General features: G+C 36.7%; 1 protein-coding gene across 2 annotated transcripts in view; it reads left to right on the forward strand.

Annotated features, from left to right (window-relative positions):
* Positions 1-14,788, forward strand: part of ADGRV1 (adhesion G protein-coupled receptor V1) — a 271,306-nt gene that overhangs the window by 125,431 nt on the left and 131,087 nt on the right. For both annotated transcript variants that reach the window (XM_027656816.1, XM_027656817.1), the window contains 6 exons: positions 751-1,158; positions 2,115-2,299; positions 3,322-3,571; positions 3,744-3,883; positions 4,863-5,023; positions 7,256-7,356. In XM_027656816.1, coding sequence (XP_027512617.1) covers positions 751-1,158; positions 2,115-2,299; positions 3,322-3,571; positions 3,744-3,883; positions 4,863-5,023; positions 7,256-7,356 — 1,245 coding nt within the window. The remainder of the gene's footprint in view (positions 1-750; positions 1,159-2,114; positions 2,300-3,321; positions 3,572-3,743; positions 3,884-4,862; positions 5,024-7,255; positions 7,357-14,788) is intronic.

Genomic DNA, 14,788 nt, shown 5'->3' on the forward strand with positions numbered 1-14,788 from the left:
TGCAATCACCAACCATGGGAAGTTCAACAAGGGAAAGTGCTGGATTCTGCTCCTGAGGTGGGGCAACCCTGGATGTATGGACAGATTGGGGAATGAGGGGCTGGAAAGCAGCTCTGTGGAAAGGGACCTGGGGGTCCTGGCCGATGGCAAGTGGAATATGAGTCAGCAGTACCCTGGCAGCCAGGAGGGCCAACCGTGTCCTGGGGGGCATCAGGCTGGGGTGCATCAGGCTGGGGGGCATCACCAGCTGATCGAGGGAGGAGACTGTCCCACTCCTCTCTGCACTGGTGCACCTTGAATATTGTGGGAGTTTTGGGCACCACAATAGAAGAAAGATATTAAGCTATTAGAGAGCGTCCAAAGGAGTGCTACCAATGAGTGCACCCTCAGCAAATTTGCAGATGACACCAAGCTGAGTGGTGCTGTTGAAACACTCGAAGGACAGGATACCATCCAGAGGGACCTGGACAAGCTCAAGAAGTGGGCCTATGGGAATCTCATGAGGTTTAACAGACCAAGAAGGAGAGGGATACTGAGTCCTATTGACAATATATGTAATTCTTTCCCTAGGTTTGATAGATTGCTAATTCATGGGATAATTCATTTAATGTAATATTTGTATTTTAAAAGAGGATTTCTTTTTAACATATATAATTTTTATGACTTTAAAGTGTGTGTGTTCTACACCAGCTGGTTTTGAACAAGTCCATCTATTGTAAGGTTGTTAAAACTCTTTTGGTTTGTTTTAAGGAGCTGCAAAAACCTGAACCTGTTGGTCGCACCTTCGTATCTCCAGCTGTGGCAGGACAAGATTTTGCCAAATCTGAAGGTTTATTGACTTTTGAACGTGGACAGAGAAATGCATTCCTGGATGTGACCCTGACTCCAAAGACAGGATCTTTAAACCCATTTCCTAAACGTTTCCAGGTTGTACTTTCTAATCCCACAGGTGGTGCCAGGGTAGATGACGTATATGGTATTTCTAACATCACCATTGTCTCAGATTTGGACTCCTTGCCAGTTTGGGGGCTGATTGATCAACTGCATCAGCCTCTTGATGACACCATTTTACACAGAGTCCTTCAGAATCTAAATGTCAAAGTGGCCACAGAAACTACGGAAGAACAGCTTACTGCTGTGGTGCATATAATAGATAAGGTAAACATTTCCTGCTTTTTCTTAAAAGACTTTAATAAGATTATAACAACACATAGGATAAAATCAGGGCTGATCACATCCACATCAGTGACTCAGGGGCACAGACTGCAAAAGTAAAAGTAGAAATTGTGAAGTCCCACAATCAAGGAAGGAGTTAGTCTGCTGCTAGTTAGGATGGTGGCAAGAAACAAGAAATCAAATAGGTTGAGAAGAGCAACCAGTATTAATTTTGTATACATACCTATAGCTCTAAATTTTCTACTGTGCAAATTTTCCCTTTGGTGCCACAGTTTCATACAGCTTATTCTGTTTTCTTGACTTCCAGGCCCCATCTTTGTTGCTTTTAACCCTGGCACAACCCCTGCTCATATCTTTACAGATGACTCAGTCAACACACCAGCAAATACTACCAGGGCTGGCTGGAATCTGCTGTACTCATAACTAGCCTTTTTTCCTCCAGTAGCTTTGGGAATTAAGTTGCGGGGGTAGCTGAGCATTTAAGCATTGCAGTAAGTTATGTGAAAATTATGGACTAGTTTTATAGCTTTCTGGCTCTTCTGGACTGGTGGTAGATCCACAGGATCTGGAAAATGTCTAAATACCTAGACACAAAGTATTATAACAATATTCGTTCATTTGTGATTGTTGCCACACAGAAAACAGAGAAAATAATGTACAAAATTCCTAAGAGTCATCAATTTTTGATTTCTTAAAGAATGAAAAATGCCACATCCTTTCTTTAATAATCAAATTCCTAGTAAGCATATCTTTATGTAGTTTTGACAGACTGTCTTATGCCTTGGCAGAAGAGATCAGGAGGTGGGAAAAATACTCTGAACTTTCAGAATAAACATTGGAATAACAATGAAGATGTCACTAAACCATTTAACATGAGGAAATGTTACAAGCAGACTCCTTTGCACAAAATGTTTTTTGATTTCTTCTCCTCTCATCAGATTACAGGTGTCGGTGAAGACCAGTTACTCACTGGTAAAAGCAAAAGCCTTTTCTATGAGATACTCTGTGCTCTTGCTAGCCCGAAGCGTGAGGATACACGGGGATACAGCCTGCTTGCTGAGGTGACTGAGAAATTTGCTTTTTCTCTGTTGACTCGGATAAAGTGTGGATCAGCAGGAGAAAGGTTAGTAAACTTGAATCTGTTTGGAAATACATGACAACTTACCCATTTAGAAAATTTAAATTACCTTTTCAGGAAAGGGACTTTTCTACCATCTAATATGTTACCTATATAAGAAAGTGTTGCGCTGTCACAGTTTTACAAAGCATTTTGTCATAGTGCCAGTGTTCTGCTTTGTAAGATTGTGTGTCACACGTAACTGGTACATTTGGATGGAGTAGCTGTGAGAACATGAGTCAGGAGATTTGGCATGTATTAATTCACCTTTAGCTCAAATGTTGCCTGGAAAAGCATTCATTATTCTTTCTAAGAAAATAATATGTAATTGTATGATGGAGAGCAATGTTCTAAGCCTAGATGAGAGTTAGCAACTGAAAATATCTACTGGCATTTTGTACTTCATGTGTACTTGGTTTTGCTCACTTGATCATTATTTAAAAATGTTTAAAGCTACTCATAGTTTAAAATTGCTGGTTTTGTGTGCAAGTGCATGATACTCTCTTTTCAGGCTAATGGGGCAGGGGCAGTAGGTGACTGCAGAAACAGATTATTCTCGTTTTTGAGACAGAGGTTTTAACCAGCAGTTTTCTCCCACTGTTAATCTGTTAAGCAGCTGGTAGTTGAATATGTGTTCAGTGTTCAGAACTTGAAAGTTAACATTCTTTATTTCAAGATTTTTTGCATCGTCTGTTGGGAAAAAGAAATAGAGCAAGGTCATGCGTTTTAATGCATCTCCTTCTTTTAGAGGTTAAAGATGCGTGTTTAGATAATCTAATTTACCATGAAGTGATTTTAGTTGCAGATCATAGGGAGCAAATCCTAGAGGGGAAATGGAGAAGCTGAAATACATAATAATTCAGCCCCTCTTTTTTTTCACAGAAACTGAAACAGTGTGTCAATTAAACATTATAAAGCCTAAAAATGATGAAAGAATAAATTATTAAAAAATCACAAATACATTTTAGAGTCATTTAGAGTGAAGCTTGGTTCCACTTACCAGCCCTATTGCTTTTTCATTTCAACAGAGGCAAAAATATCCTTGACAGCTGCCCGTACATTGCAATAATGGCTCACAACTGGTTTCCTCAGCAAATCAACGGACACAGATTTAATGGAAAAGATGGGGATTCTATTCAAGTACCTGAACATTTATTAGAGGTCTCTGTTGTATTATCACCTCCTCAAGAAGAGAACTGTGAATCTGTGCAGTTCACAGAATACAGCAGTCAGCAGTGGTTCCTTACTGGAGATAAAGAACTTGCCCTGAAAAACAAGGTTTGAAGATAACACAGTTTGTTTTTTTCCGGAAATTATTTTAATCTAGATATTGCTCAAAATATCATAAATTTATTTAAAATAATGTGAATATTTTTATGGTCTAATTAAAATGAGCACTGTGTTAAATTTTAATATGAAATTTATCTTTCCATTGTATGTATTGTTTCAGGTTTTTTCTATAAGCTTGAAAGGTCAGAGTTCACAGCCTTTGAAAGACAACAATGAGGTCATTTATCGCATTTATGCTCCAGGAGGTCGGATTGTTCCACAAAAGTCCCTGTGTCTCCTCTGGAATCAAGCGGCTGAAAGGTTATTTTATTAATGTGTTTAGTTTTCCAGTTTCTACCATGAACCCATGTGTTTGCCTAAGATATGATAACTCCGATTAAATCATTTGCAAGTATAAAATTGATACATTTCTTGTCTTTTTTCCTTAATTTTTCTGGCCTTTTTACCAGTATATAAAACTTTCCATGTAATAAAACAAGGAGTTGTTCTAGCTTAGATATTTCTCAGACTTCTCCCCTTGGCTTTTTTCACCAAAATACCACTTAGATTATGTAGTGATGCGTTAGGTTACAGGGACAGGCCATACATCCCAGAATTATGTCACTGAATTAATATTAATGAATTTGGAGAGAATTATGTTCTGTATCCTGTTGAAATCTAGTTGGTTTAGACACAATTTCATTAGACCAACTGGATGATGTCAGTCTGTTGTTTACACAAATTATTTCTCTTCAGGAGAACATGTAGCAGAATTTACCTGTATGCTCTCCTTTTATCTATACGTGATTTCCATTAGAAATAGCTCAGAATGTCACCATGAGTATCCTTTTTCAAAATCATTTCAGCAATACTGAAAAAAAAATCCCAAACATGAATTTTAGTTTCCAAAAGACAAATAGCAGTGTAAAATGTTCTTCATAATGGAGTAAGGTACTGAGCAAACTTAAGTAACAAACTATTTGAAAAGTCAGACAGATGTAGAAATCTATCAGAAATTTTAAAACTGTGGCCACAAAGATTCCGTAGTGGAAAAGAAAATGTTTGTTGTAATGTACTTATGAAGATTTTTAATCATAAATTAAAAAAAAAAGGCTATAAACAATATTTTAATCTTATGTATATGTGCTATTCTGAGCACTGCACCTGGAAGATTACAGAAAACACCTATGCAATAATTTAGAAAACTTGTATTTCAGGGATACAACAATAATTTTCAGGGCTGCTTACCATGTGAATTACTCAAGTCCATTTCCAACTCTGTGAAACTTTTGTTTTGCAGCTGGCTGTCTGATAATGGGTTCTGCAAAGTGATTGATGACACATCAGAGTATGTGGAATGTTCCTGTTCTCATATGTCCATTTATGCAGTTTATGCCCAAACAGATAACTTATCTTCGTACAATGAGGCTTTTTTCTCTTCTGGATTCATCTGCATTTCAGGTCAGTTGATTTAAAACAGTTTTCTCATTAATAATAACTGATAAACAGTAAAACTGATTGGTTATTAATATTTTTAGTAGCTGATGACAATCTTCTTTATTTGGTGGAATACTGAAGGAATGTTAACTTCATGGTATTTAAGGTGCCCTCTTGTCTGGTATTTGCATAGTGGCAAATTTTACCGCTGGAAAAAAAATGTCAGCAAAGGAATATGTTCCTTTGTTCTCCTTTCCAAAGGAGAAATATGTCATTCATTTGGGGGAAGAAACTTAAAAATCCTAAATTCACCTGTACCTCTAGCAGCAGTCATCCCCTTTGTCCAATCTCTTTGACTCAGAAGTGATAACCTGGGGTGATAGATTCCATTACGCTCTGCTGCCTAACAGCTACCTAACATCTTGGGAGAAACCTGAGAGTTTCACCTATGAGGATCATGACTTTCCTTATTAGCAGCCTCAACAGCATTTTCAGAAGTCCCAGAACGTCAGACAGGAAGCAGGGGACCTAAGTTCTAGCCTCCACTTTGCTTCTGAAGAAGACAGAATTTATGCCTCTTACTTTGAAGCAAGTTCAGTATTACGTTGCAGGCAATCGCAGATGAAAGTACATTTTTATTAGAACCATAGGATTACTTAGGTTTGAAATGACCTCTTGTGTTGGTAGACACTAGGAGTAATGGGCTCACTAAGAAAACATGCTAAAGGGACTCGATTAACCTAACTTTAAGGTACTTAAATGGGGTTCTGAGTCAGCTCTTTGTGGGGTTTATGACCTCTATACTAGATCATCACTATATGAGTAATAAAAGTAGTACAAGCAGCTAAATCCCCTATTTATCCCTGCTCAGCAAACTGCCCTAACAGGTTAAATCTAGACTCTTGAATTGTTTTAAAACCTTGGCCATAAAAAAGAAGACAAAGAAAGAGAAGAAAACTGTTTTTCACCTGGTTCACGCAAGTTGATGTTTATGTTTAACAATAATGAAAGAAGTTTTTAACTGATGAAAATAAGCAGATTTTAAAATAGAATTACTGGCTTACGGGAAAAAAAGTGTTTACTGAATTGGAATCAATAAAGACCTACAGGTCCTTGTTCAGAACTAGTCATTTACTGTAGTCATGTGTCATAAGAATGTGTTTTAAATCTTAAAATAGCTTAATTAAGGGTTTACCTTAAATATGAGGCAAATGCCTTGCAATGTTTTTCAGCTTCTTTAGCTGATTGAAGGTGTTTCCTTACATGAAGATAAAGGTTACTAGATTTAAATAAATCTAATAAGTAAAAAATAGCTTTAGTTTTTAGATCTGTAAGGATATTATTCATTTCTCTTAACACCTCCGCCTAGGTATGAAGAATATAAAAAAAAATAGAAAAAAGAAAGAATATGTAGATAGAAGTATAAATATAACTAATTCTTGAAAAATTTAGAAATAATACTTTTGGCAATGATTTATTTCATTCATATCTTAGAAATACTTGTAGCTCAGCAAACAGTCTGTCTGAAGAGAGGATAAAAGATTTCCCTTAATTATCCAAACTCTTACCCTGCCTAGTGTGTGGAAGTGCACAATTAACTCTACATGAGATTTAGCAGTGTTTTCCTTGATGACTTAGCTTTCCCAGGGTCCTTCTTCCAGGAACTACTTATTGGTAGGTAAGGAGTTCTTCCCGTTTTTGTTCAGTTCATGTTCACAACTAATTAGTGAAATGAAAAGTGATATCATTCTTTCCGACTTCTGCTATAAGGGATTTCTGTGCTCAACACAGATGTGGTGGGACACTGGCATTTGGAAGGTTACAGCTATCTCCTAAAGCAGTGATACACAATTGGAGACAATTTTTTATTTATTTTTTTCTAAAAGCATCTTTTTGGATTCAGTAATATGAACACTGAAGAATTACCTTTGCTTTATATTTAACTATTATGACAATCATGCGTATCATGCAGAAATTACACACACAAAAATTTACAAAAATTACCTATTTACATTATGCAATTATTTTAGCTCCCAAGGCTATGGAAAAGTTAAATAAATGTTAGTACTTGACTAATAAATTCATGAGTGATTCCAGGGGGAACCAAACTGAACTTACTCTCTCTTAAAGGTTTGGTTGGTTGGTTTGTTTAGATGATCTGCACCTTCCAGAAATATCTTCTGGATTTATAGCATATTTTATGAGCCTAAGCTTCAAATTTTCCGTTTTTCTTTTTTAATTGTCGTTTCTGTGTAGGTTTCACTTTGGCTATCATCTCCCACCTCTTCTGCACCAGGTGTGCCATGTTTGCAGCTAAACTTCTCACTCATATGATGGTTGCTTGTTTGGGTACTCAGGTAAGAAAAAAGGCTGAAGTCTCAAAATGTAAAGTACATACTTACTTTCCTTTTCCTCATTTTCATGGCCATGTGTGAACAGACCTCCTGCAGTGTAAATGTTTTTGGAAAATGTAAAGTTTCAACATATGATACTAAAAATTAATCCAATATTCTTATCCTGTGCTGGGAATTCAGTTACAATTATGCATTGTCTGAGAATATATAATGAAAAATGATTTATGATAGAGCACTGTGGGAAAATAGTCCTGTGTGTGGAATACTGTGCTCAGTTCTAGCTGCTGAAAGATTCTGAAAGTGAGAAAGTGAACTTCAGTTTGGGCCCACAAGCTTTTCTGTCTATGAGTTGTTTTTTGTTTAAATACACTGCATTTGAACTTTTATATGAAATTCTGATCTGTGCAGGATAATTCTTGAGAACAATTCCACATGGTGTGCAAGTGTAATAAATTAGTTTAATTACAGAGATACTATTTAGAATGATTCTGAGTCATTTTGTTATTCATCCTAAACCCCTGAAATCCATGGCTCTCCTGATCTCTTTTCCTTTTGCCATGGAATGATTTTACAAATTTAGAACAAACATTTTGAAGGAGTATTTTAGCAGGGTAGTTGTTTAGCTAGTGAACTGGCTTGGAGAGGAAGTAAAGACAGCTTGGCAGCAACTGTCAAAGAAAAGAAAGCAGCTTTAAGGCAGAGTAAAAAGAGACTGGATATGTTTGACGGGGGTGAACTGAACTACTGTGCTAGCTGGTCTGAACAGTTAAAGGAAAATCTTTATACAGTTACTTGTGTTGTGATATGTTGGCATATGTTCTGCCTATTGTGAACTAGCCTGATTAGGAAGCCTAAATTTGACAACCCTATATAGATGAGGAGTGTACAGCTATACCTGCATACAAGCATTGGGACATTATACATATGATTAGAAATTTACAATGTAATTTAAAGTTTTGTGGTTTTGTTAACTAATGACTCGGAGGAGCTATTTAAGACAGTTTTAACTGAGAACTTACTATGTGAAAATCAGCTCTCAGTAATTCATAGTTTAAATTAAAGGACAATGTTAGTATTTTCCATTTTTATTTAATAATTTTCAGGCAGTAGCAGAAACTGAATTTGTAATTATTAGATCTCAAACCACTGTAGAGAATGAAGGAAGCTGGTGTTTCTGTGTGTAGCTATATTTTTACCAGAAAAAAATTAAAACGGGGAAGCTTTTTATGTTAGTACTGCTTAATACATACCTGAAATTATGTTTATTAGTTAATTAGATAATTAGAAAATTAATTTTCCTCTAATATCTGCACTGGATGTTTACTAGGTTTGTAGTTTTGGGGTTTTTTTTAAAAGTGCCATCGGTGCACTAGTTACTCGTACCAATAGATGGCAGTCAAACCTTTTCAGCACGTTGCTCAGAAACTTGCTGTTCCAGGGCTGTGCCTGCTTTGTGGTTGCTCTCAATAATTAATTTCTCTGTCAGTGGTGGGGAATAATGATTCACAACATTCAACCTTCATTGCATTCTTGATGTGTCTAGAGCTTCCAGAGTTAATGGAGCATTTGTAAAGCATTCAAGAATGGGTTTTTCACCAAATGTTTGATGAAACTCCTTGGAAAGAGGTAAAAGGCTAAATATTTGTAAAACATTTTCATTCCTTTGCGGTATAAGTTCATGCAACAATACCCTAAATGCACAGAGGAAAAAAATTGCTGGGCTAAGATTTTCAGTGTTGGAGTAAATTTAGGTGAAGATTTGTGTATTGGAAAAATTAAAGTATAATGAGAACATACTTCACAGTGTCTCAATACAGTCATAGTAATGAATAAAATTCTTCTTTTCAAAGAACTGTAAACCTAGATTACAATCTTAATAGGAATCATTGTTATGGCTACTGTGCTTTGCCTGGGAATTCCCAGACAGAATGCATGAGTAAGCACTTTATACATGGCTTGTTCGTGTATACTCAGCTTGATGCATCTTGTCCATATTAAATTTCAGGGGCCATTTCTACAGTACATACTGAGTATTTCAAATGAATGAATGCGGGCTCAGTTCTCCATTCTCAGTTCTCCATCTCTAGATTTTTCACGAGCACACTGCTGAGCTGCTTTGTGTGTATGCAGTAGATACTTCTCTGGAATATTTGAACATTCCCAATCTGCTTACATCAATAGCTGTGTACAAATGGCCTGCCATTCTTCTGGCCAGTAACGCAAAATCAAAGTCTAATGGTCAAATGGAAGAAAAAGGCATATGCAGAACTGTCCTATTTTTGCCAAACAAAAAATTTATGTTTTCTAATCTATCCAGTCGTCAAACTACAATATCTCCTGGTGTCATCATCCAGCACTGTAATATCTGCAGTGACTACCAAGCTGGTGAGCCAAGTTGATCCTACCATTTAATTTGATAGAAATGTATGATGAAGAATTATACTTACTCTGTTTAAATATTTGAAACCTGTGCATTATTCAACCTGAGCAGAAATACAAACGTACATATCAGTTATGTTTTTCAAGAAACAATAGTGCAAACAATCCTAGTTTTAAAAAACTGTTAAACATTTATTTGAAAATTATAAACCTTATAAGCCTTGGTAGGGTTGTTGTTTGGACTTCCTCAATTCTGCCAGAAGGTAAATTTTAAAGATATAATGAAGTCTCCAAGATGTGGTGAAGGAGCAGGATATGAATGAATGAATGATCAAAGAAACCTCTAGCTTCTGCCATTGTATAAAAATGAAACCTCTGCATTAACAGTGAAATGTTGCTTCTGCTGTACTGTTTTTAATCTTAATTCTTCTCCTAAAAAATATGGAAATTTTCACTTTCCCCCATACATAATCAAAGCCCCTAACAAACTGAAATATACCAGGGTAGGGGGAGCTTGCAAAGTGTGTTCCAGAACGAGCTGTGTAGAGTGATTCTCTGTACCATCCACCACAGTACAGCTCATGCCAGTGATTGAATGAGTGCCTGCCTCTCTCGTGGCAGTAGAGAGTAGCCTTCGTGTTAATTCAGTCCTCCCTTAGATCAACCTGGGCCTTTCAGTCAGCTGGTAGGAAGTACTAATTAAAGTACTGTTTCTGAAGAAGCCTGGTATAGAGCTTCACTAAACTCTAGGTCCATATGAAATATGAAACTTTTATGGAATAGGAAACAATAAATATTTTTATGCAATACTGTGAAGTTAGAACTCACTTTCTGAGGGTGAGAAAAGTTATTTAATTGTCTTTGAGGAAAACTAGGCCTGGGATTTTCTTGATCTTGATTTCCTTGCTGGAACCTGACAGCAGCAAATAATGCTGAATGTGATACCATCAGCACTTACCCATGAGGTTTGAGGGGACACAGAGGAAACAGAAAAGAACTGGACCCAGTGATCTAGAATTGGTGCCCACTCTAGAAATTCAACTCCATGATCATGTGTTTCATCTGTTACTTTTTGATGGGAAATGTTTCAACAAGAAGAATTATGAGTAGTAGGTAGTCTTCTTCCACTCTTGATGTCAATGTTCCTGTCTTTGGGATAATAATGTCTAAATTTCTCATCTGTGGAAGGAGAGATTCTACAGATATTATCAGGAGTGGAAAGTGGAAAAGATTGCTACTTCTGTTGGAGGAGTATTGAAACTTACAGCTAGCTCAGACACTTTTTGGGGGATGTCAGAAGGGAAAGTTGTGTCAATAAGAATGTTCATGTGGGTAAACTGCTTTCACCAGTTCCTTACATAACATCTGTATGATCACACCAAATAAATGTTAGTTGCTTTAAGCATGCCTTTGCAGGGGATGTGATGTATGTTCTCTAGTCCTGATGAAAACTTGTTCCAGTATAATACAACATGTAATAACTCTTGAAGTCTTATGTATTTTCTTTGTTACCATTGTGAGAATTAGGACCTAAATCTTTTCTCCCAGTGACTGAGTTATTAGGTTTCAAACTCAATTATTTAGTAATTTATTAGCTGATCTCAATAATTGCCACCAAGTCAGAGCACGGTGTGAAGTTCATGCAGCTTCTTTCACAAGCATTTTCAACCTAGTCATAAATACAAGCATTTGGGAATTGGATTTGCATAAAAGAAAATTTTAGAGTGGATAATCTAAATTGAATGCTTTTATAGCAAAGCAATACAGTTTTATGATCAGTGAGGCTCTGAAGGCCCATCTCTGTTACTACTTGTGAGTCCGCAATATCTAAGAATGAGACAGTCAAAGCTGGAGCTAATCAGAGATTTGTAGTAGAAGAAATTGTAATTTATATCAAGATTTCAGTGACTTTAGAAGCTGTATTGATCATATATATGCACACATTTTAAATACATATATCAGGTGTCCTCAGGTGTTAGATAAGGTGCATGAGGTCCTCCAGAATCCAAAAGTCAAGAAATCCTGACCTTAAGAATGTGTATTAAACACTATAAAACCGTGAGGAAGGACTGTTACCATGAAACAACAGCTGTTCGTTACTCCGATCACCTGGATTTTTGTGTGAGGAAGTGGGAAGAGTAGGCTACTCAAAGGAACACCTTATTGCAGGATGTTTCCCTTTTCTACAGCAGAGGGAGTCATTTTGCCTGTGCAGTTCCATCAGGTGCCAAGTTGCCGCAGCTCTGAGAGATTTGATATGAACATGATAGCATCTGTGGATACTCAGAACTAAAGCTCAGGCAAAAGTAAAACCCAGTGGAGATGCTCTAAGACCTTGTCTCAGCCTAGTGAGTGTGGAGAAGTAGAATGGGCTGAAATACCTCTGTCCCATGAAGAGAGGGCAGGAAGTGCTTTAGGAATCAGGGCCAGGTGGCTGAGTGTAAGAAATAAACCTGGAATATTCAGTTTAACTATTTTTGTTATTCATTTTCATCAGGTAGCACAGGACTTTGGTCTCTCACAGATAATCTCTAACTATGGCAGTATCCATATATTTTTACTTTTGCTATTCATAGGGATAATGTTACTTTACCACCCTTGTTCACTTTTCTGATGTTGAGCCACCATGTACTTGTTAGTATTTTTATAGATTATCTCCTAGTGTTTGCCAAAACTCAGATATATGAGCAATGCTATAGCATATGTTAGAATGCTGCTACATTATCTCACACCTCCTGTCTCATTGCAAACAGTCAAATGTTCTGTTTATCACTTTAAAGTATAAGAATATGAGATTTTTATCAGCTAATGCCTTCCAGCTCTTTTTTCACTATACTCTGTTTTTTCCCAACATCACAAGGAGTTGGGGACCACACACGGAGAGTAAGAGACAGAAACATTCCCAGGTTCTTGGTAACTTACTGTGAAGCAGGTTATACTGCTGCTTTCTCTCTGTTTCATGCTTCATTGTCATTTTTCAACTGTTTCTCCCATTTTCTGCCACCTTTCTTTGTTTGCCTTTGTTCTGTCCTCTCATGTGTGCCATTCTGCTTTAATGAAAAAGTAGTTATCTATTCCTGCTCCTAATTACCAAATCTCCTATTGCTTGTTTCCCTGCTGAAGCTTTTCTAAACCCTGCCTTGCTGGAGAGGACTGCAGCAGTTGCTGTTACCCATAAATTCAACACTGCACTGCCCTAGCAACGGCTGTGCAGTGTTAATCTGAAGTTTCCAAAACATTCTTAATTTAGCTTATCTCTTGAAGGAAGAAATCCATAGGTGTTCATGAACAATAGCACGTCAATAGTTTTCCTTTTTAGCTAATTAAAATTGTACTAACCATTGAATGTTTAGCTTCTGTTTTTACTCCACCACTGTCACTTGGCTTGCTTCCATGTGAAAAAATGTTTTGAAAGGGTCTTTTTGTTTCTGTTTTTGACAGTTTTCTCATGACCTACTTCTTCATGTCTTCCAGGCAGCTAATGTTCAATACACAGTAGATTAACAAGGCCTTTTCCAGACTTAATTGGATTAATTATTTGTATACATGAAACCAGAGCCTGACCTTACCAGATTAATATAGCAAATGTAGTTTAAAGTGTATTGGGGTGGTAATTGCTTTTGAAAATAACTGAATAAGATTTTCATAAATACCATCTTAGTAATGATTTTGGTTAACACTTGTATAATTTTTGGTAGTTTAATCAGCAGGCTGTATTAGAATTTTGTATGCTGGCGGATCTGATTTTGTTCACATGGTCATTTTTCCCTGTTGGTTCCCTTTTGAAAATGACATTATGGAGATTTATAAGAATTAAACAAATAGGTTTCAACACAAGGCAGACTTTTCTTTTTGATTATTTTTTTATTGTCGCAGGTAGATCATGTGAGTATTTATAAAATATGATTTGAAACAAAGACACATACAGAAATGTAGATCTGACTAGATTCTGAAAAATGACCATGAAATCCGTAAATGCTGAGAATGTCAGTGAATGGTCAGTTAAATAATTAATGAAGAGTTTGGGTTGTATATTAGCCAGAGAGAGAAACCAGGAGCATATAAATTATGTGTTCACATGCCAAAAAAAACCCAAACCATATTCAGCCATGGGAAAAAGGCTTAGAAAACCATGGTGGTTTATCATAGGATATGCTATATTTCCATATTTCTATTCCAAGAAAATGAAGGAACAAAGCAGCTCTTTTTAGAATAAGATAGATGAAAGAATAGAAACCAACTAAACAAAAGGGATGTTCATCATTAGAAATTGACTTCCATGTCTGGAAGATACTGGAGATAATAGAATTTTATGTGTGTCTCAGGGACAAGAGAGGGGAGTAAGCATACAGGAGATAATTAACTACATTGTTTTACTTCACAGCTGAAATGGGATAGGAATCTTCCCTTAGTCAGTAATTGTGGGTCAACTGACAGAAGTAGCTTGGAAAGCACAGGAGTTCAAAGTCTCAAGATTGGCTGTCTGTGAGTAAACAAACAGAATTCAATCAAATGAACACCTAACTATCTCATCACTTACCCAAGGATACAAAATGTCTGCTCCTCCAAAAGGATAGATATTCTGATGAAAACTCTTAGCCCTGCCCCAGTATTTATCTCCAGTCCTTGCTGTGTCTGAAGTCTTAAGGCATTTTGTTATGCCCTGCAATAATTTTGGAGAGACAATTCTGTAGTCTGTGGTGTGATAGAGAGCTATGTATTCAAACCAGTCCAAGCACAGGTCTTTCACCGCTGTGTAGAAGCAGTGGCAAACAGGGGCCATGTGAATATTTTCACAGTGTTATACAAGGTTAAGCAGAACCTCTTTACACAGGCTTTTAGTGTACTTGTGCTCTACAGTATCCAGGTTCAAAATCAGGAAAACTCAGTCTTGAAAGTAAGTTAGGAAATACCTTATATTTTTGAGACCAAAACCAAAAAAGTTTAAAAAATAGCTGAAGTCTTGCTTCATGATAGGTGACCTTTTATTTTTGTCTTTCCCCCATCTCTTTCATAGGTGTGCATGATTTAGGACAAAATAAGTGAGAGACAGATA

This window comes from Corapipo altera, unplaced genomic scaffold, assembly GCF_003945725.1.
Source record: "Corapipo altera isolate COAL_440 unplaced genomic scaffold, ASM394572v1 61281, whole genome shotgun sequence".
In the NCBI taxonomy this organism is placed as follows: Eukaryota; Metazoa; Chordata; class Aves; order Passeriformes; family Pipridae; genus Corapipo; species Corapipo altera.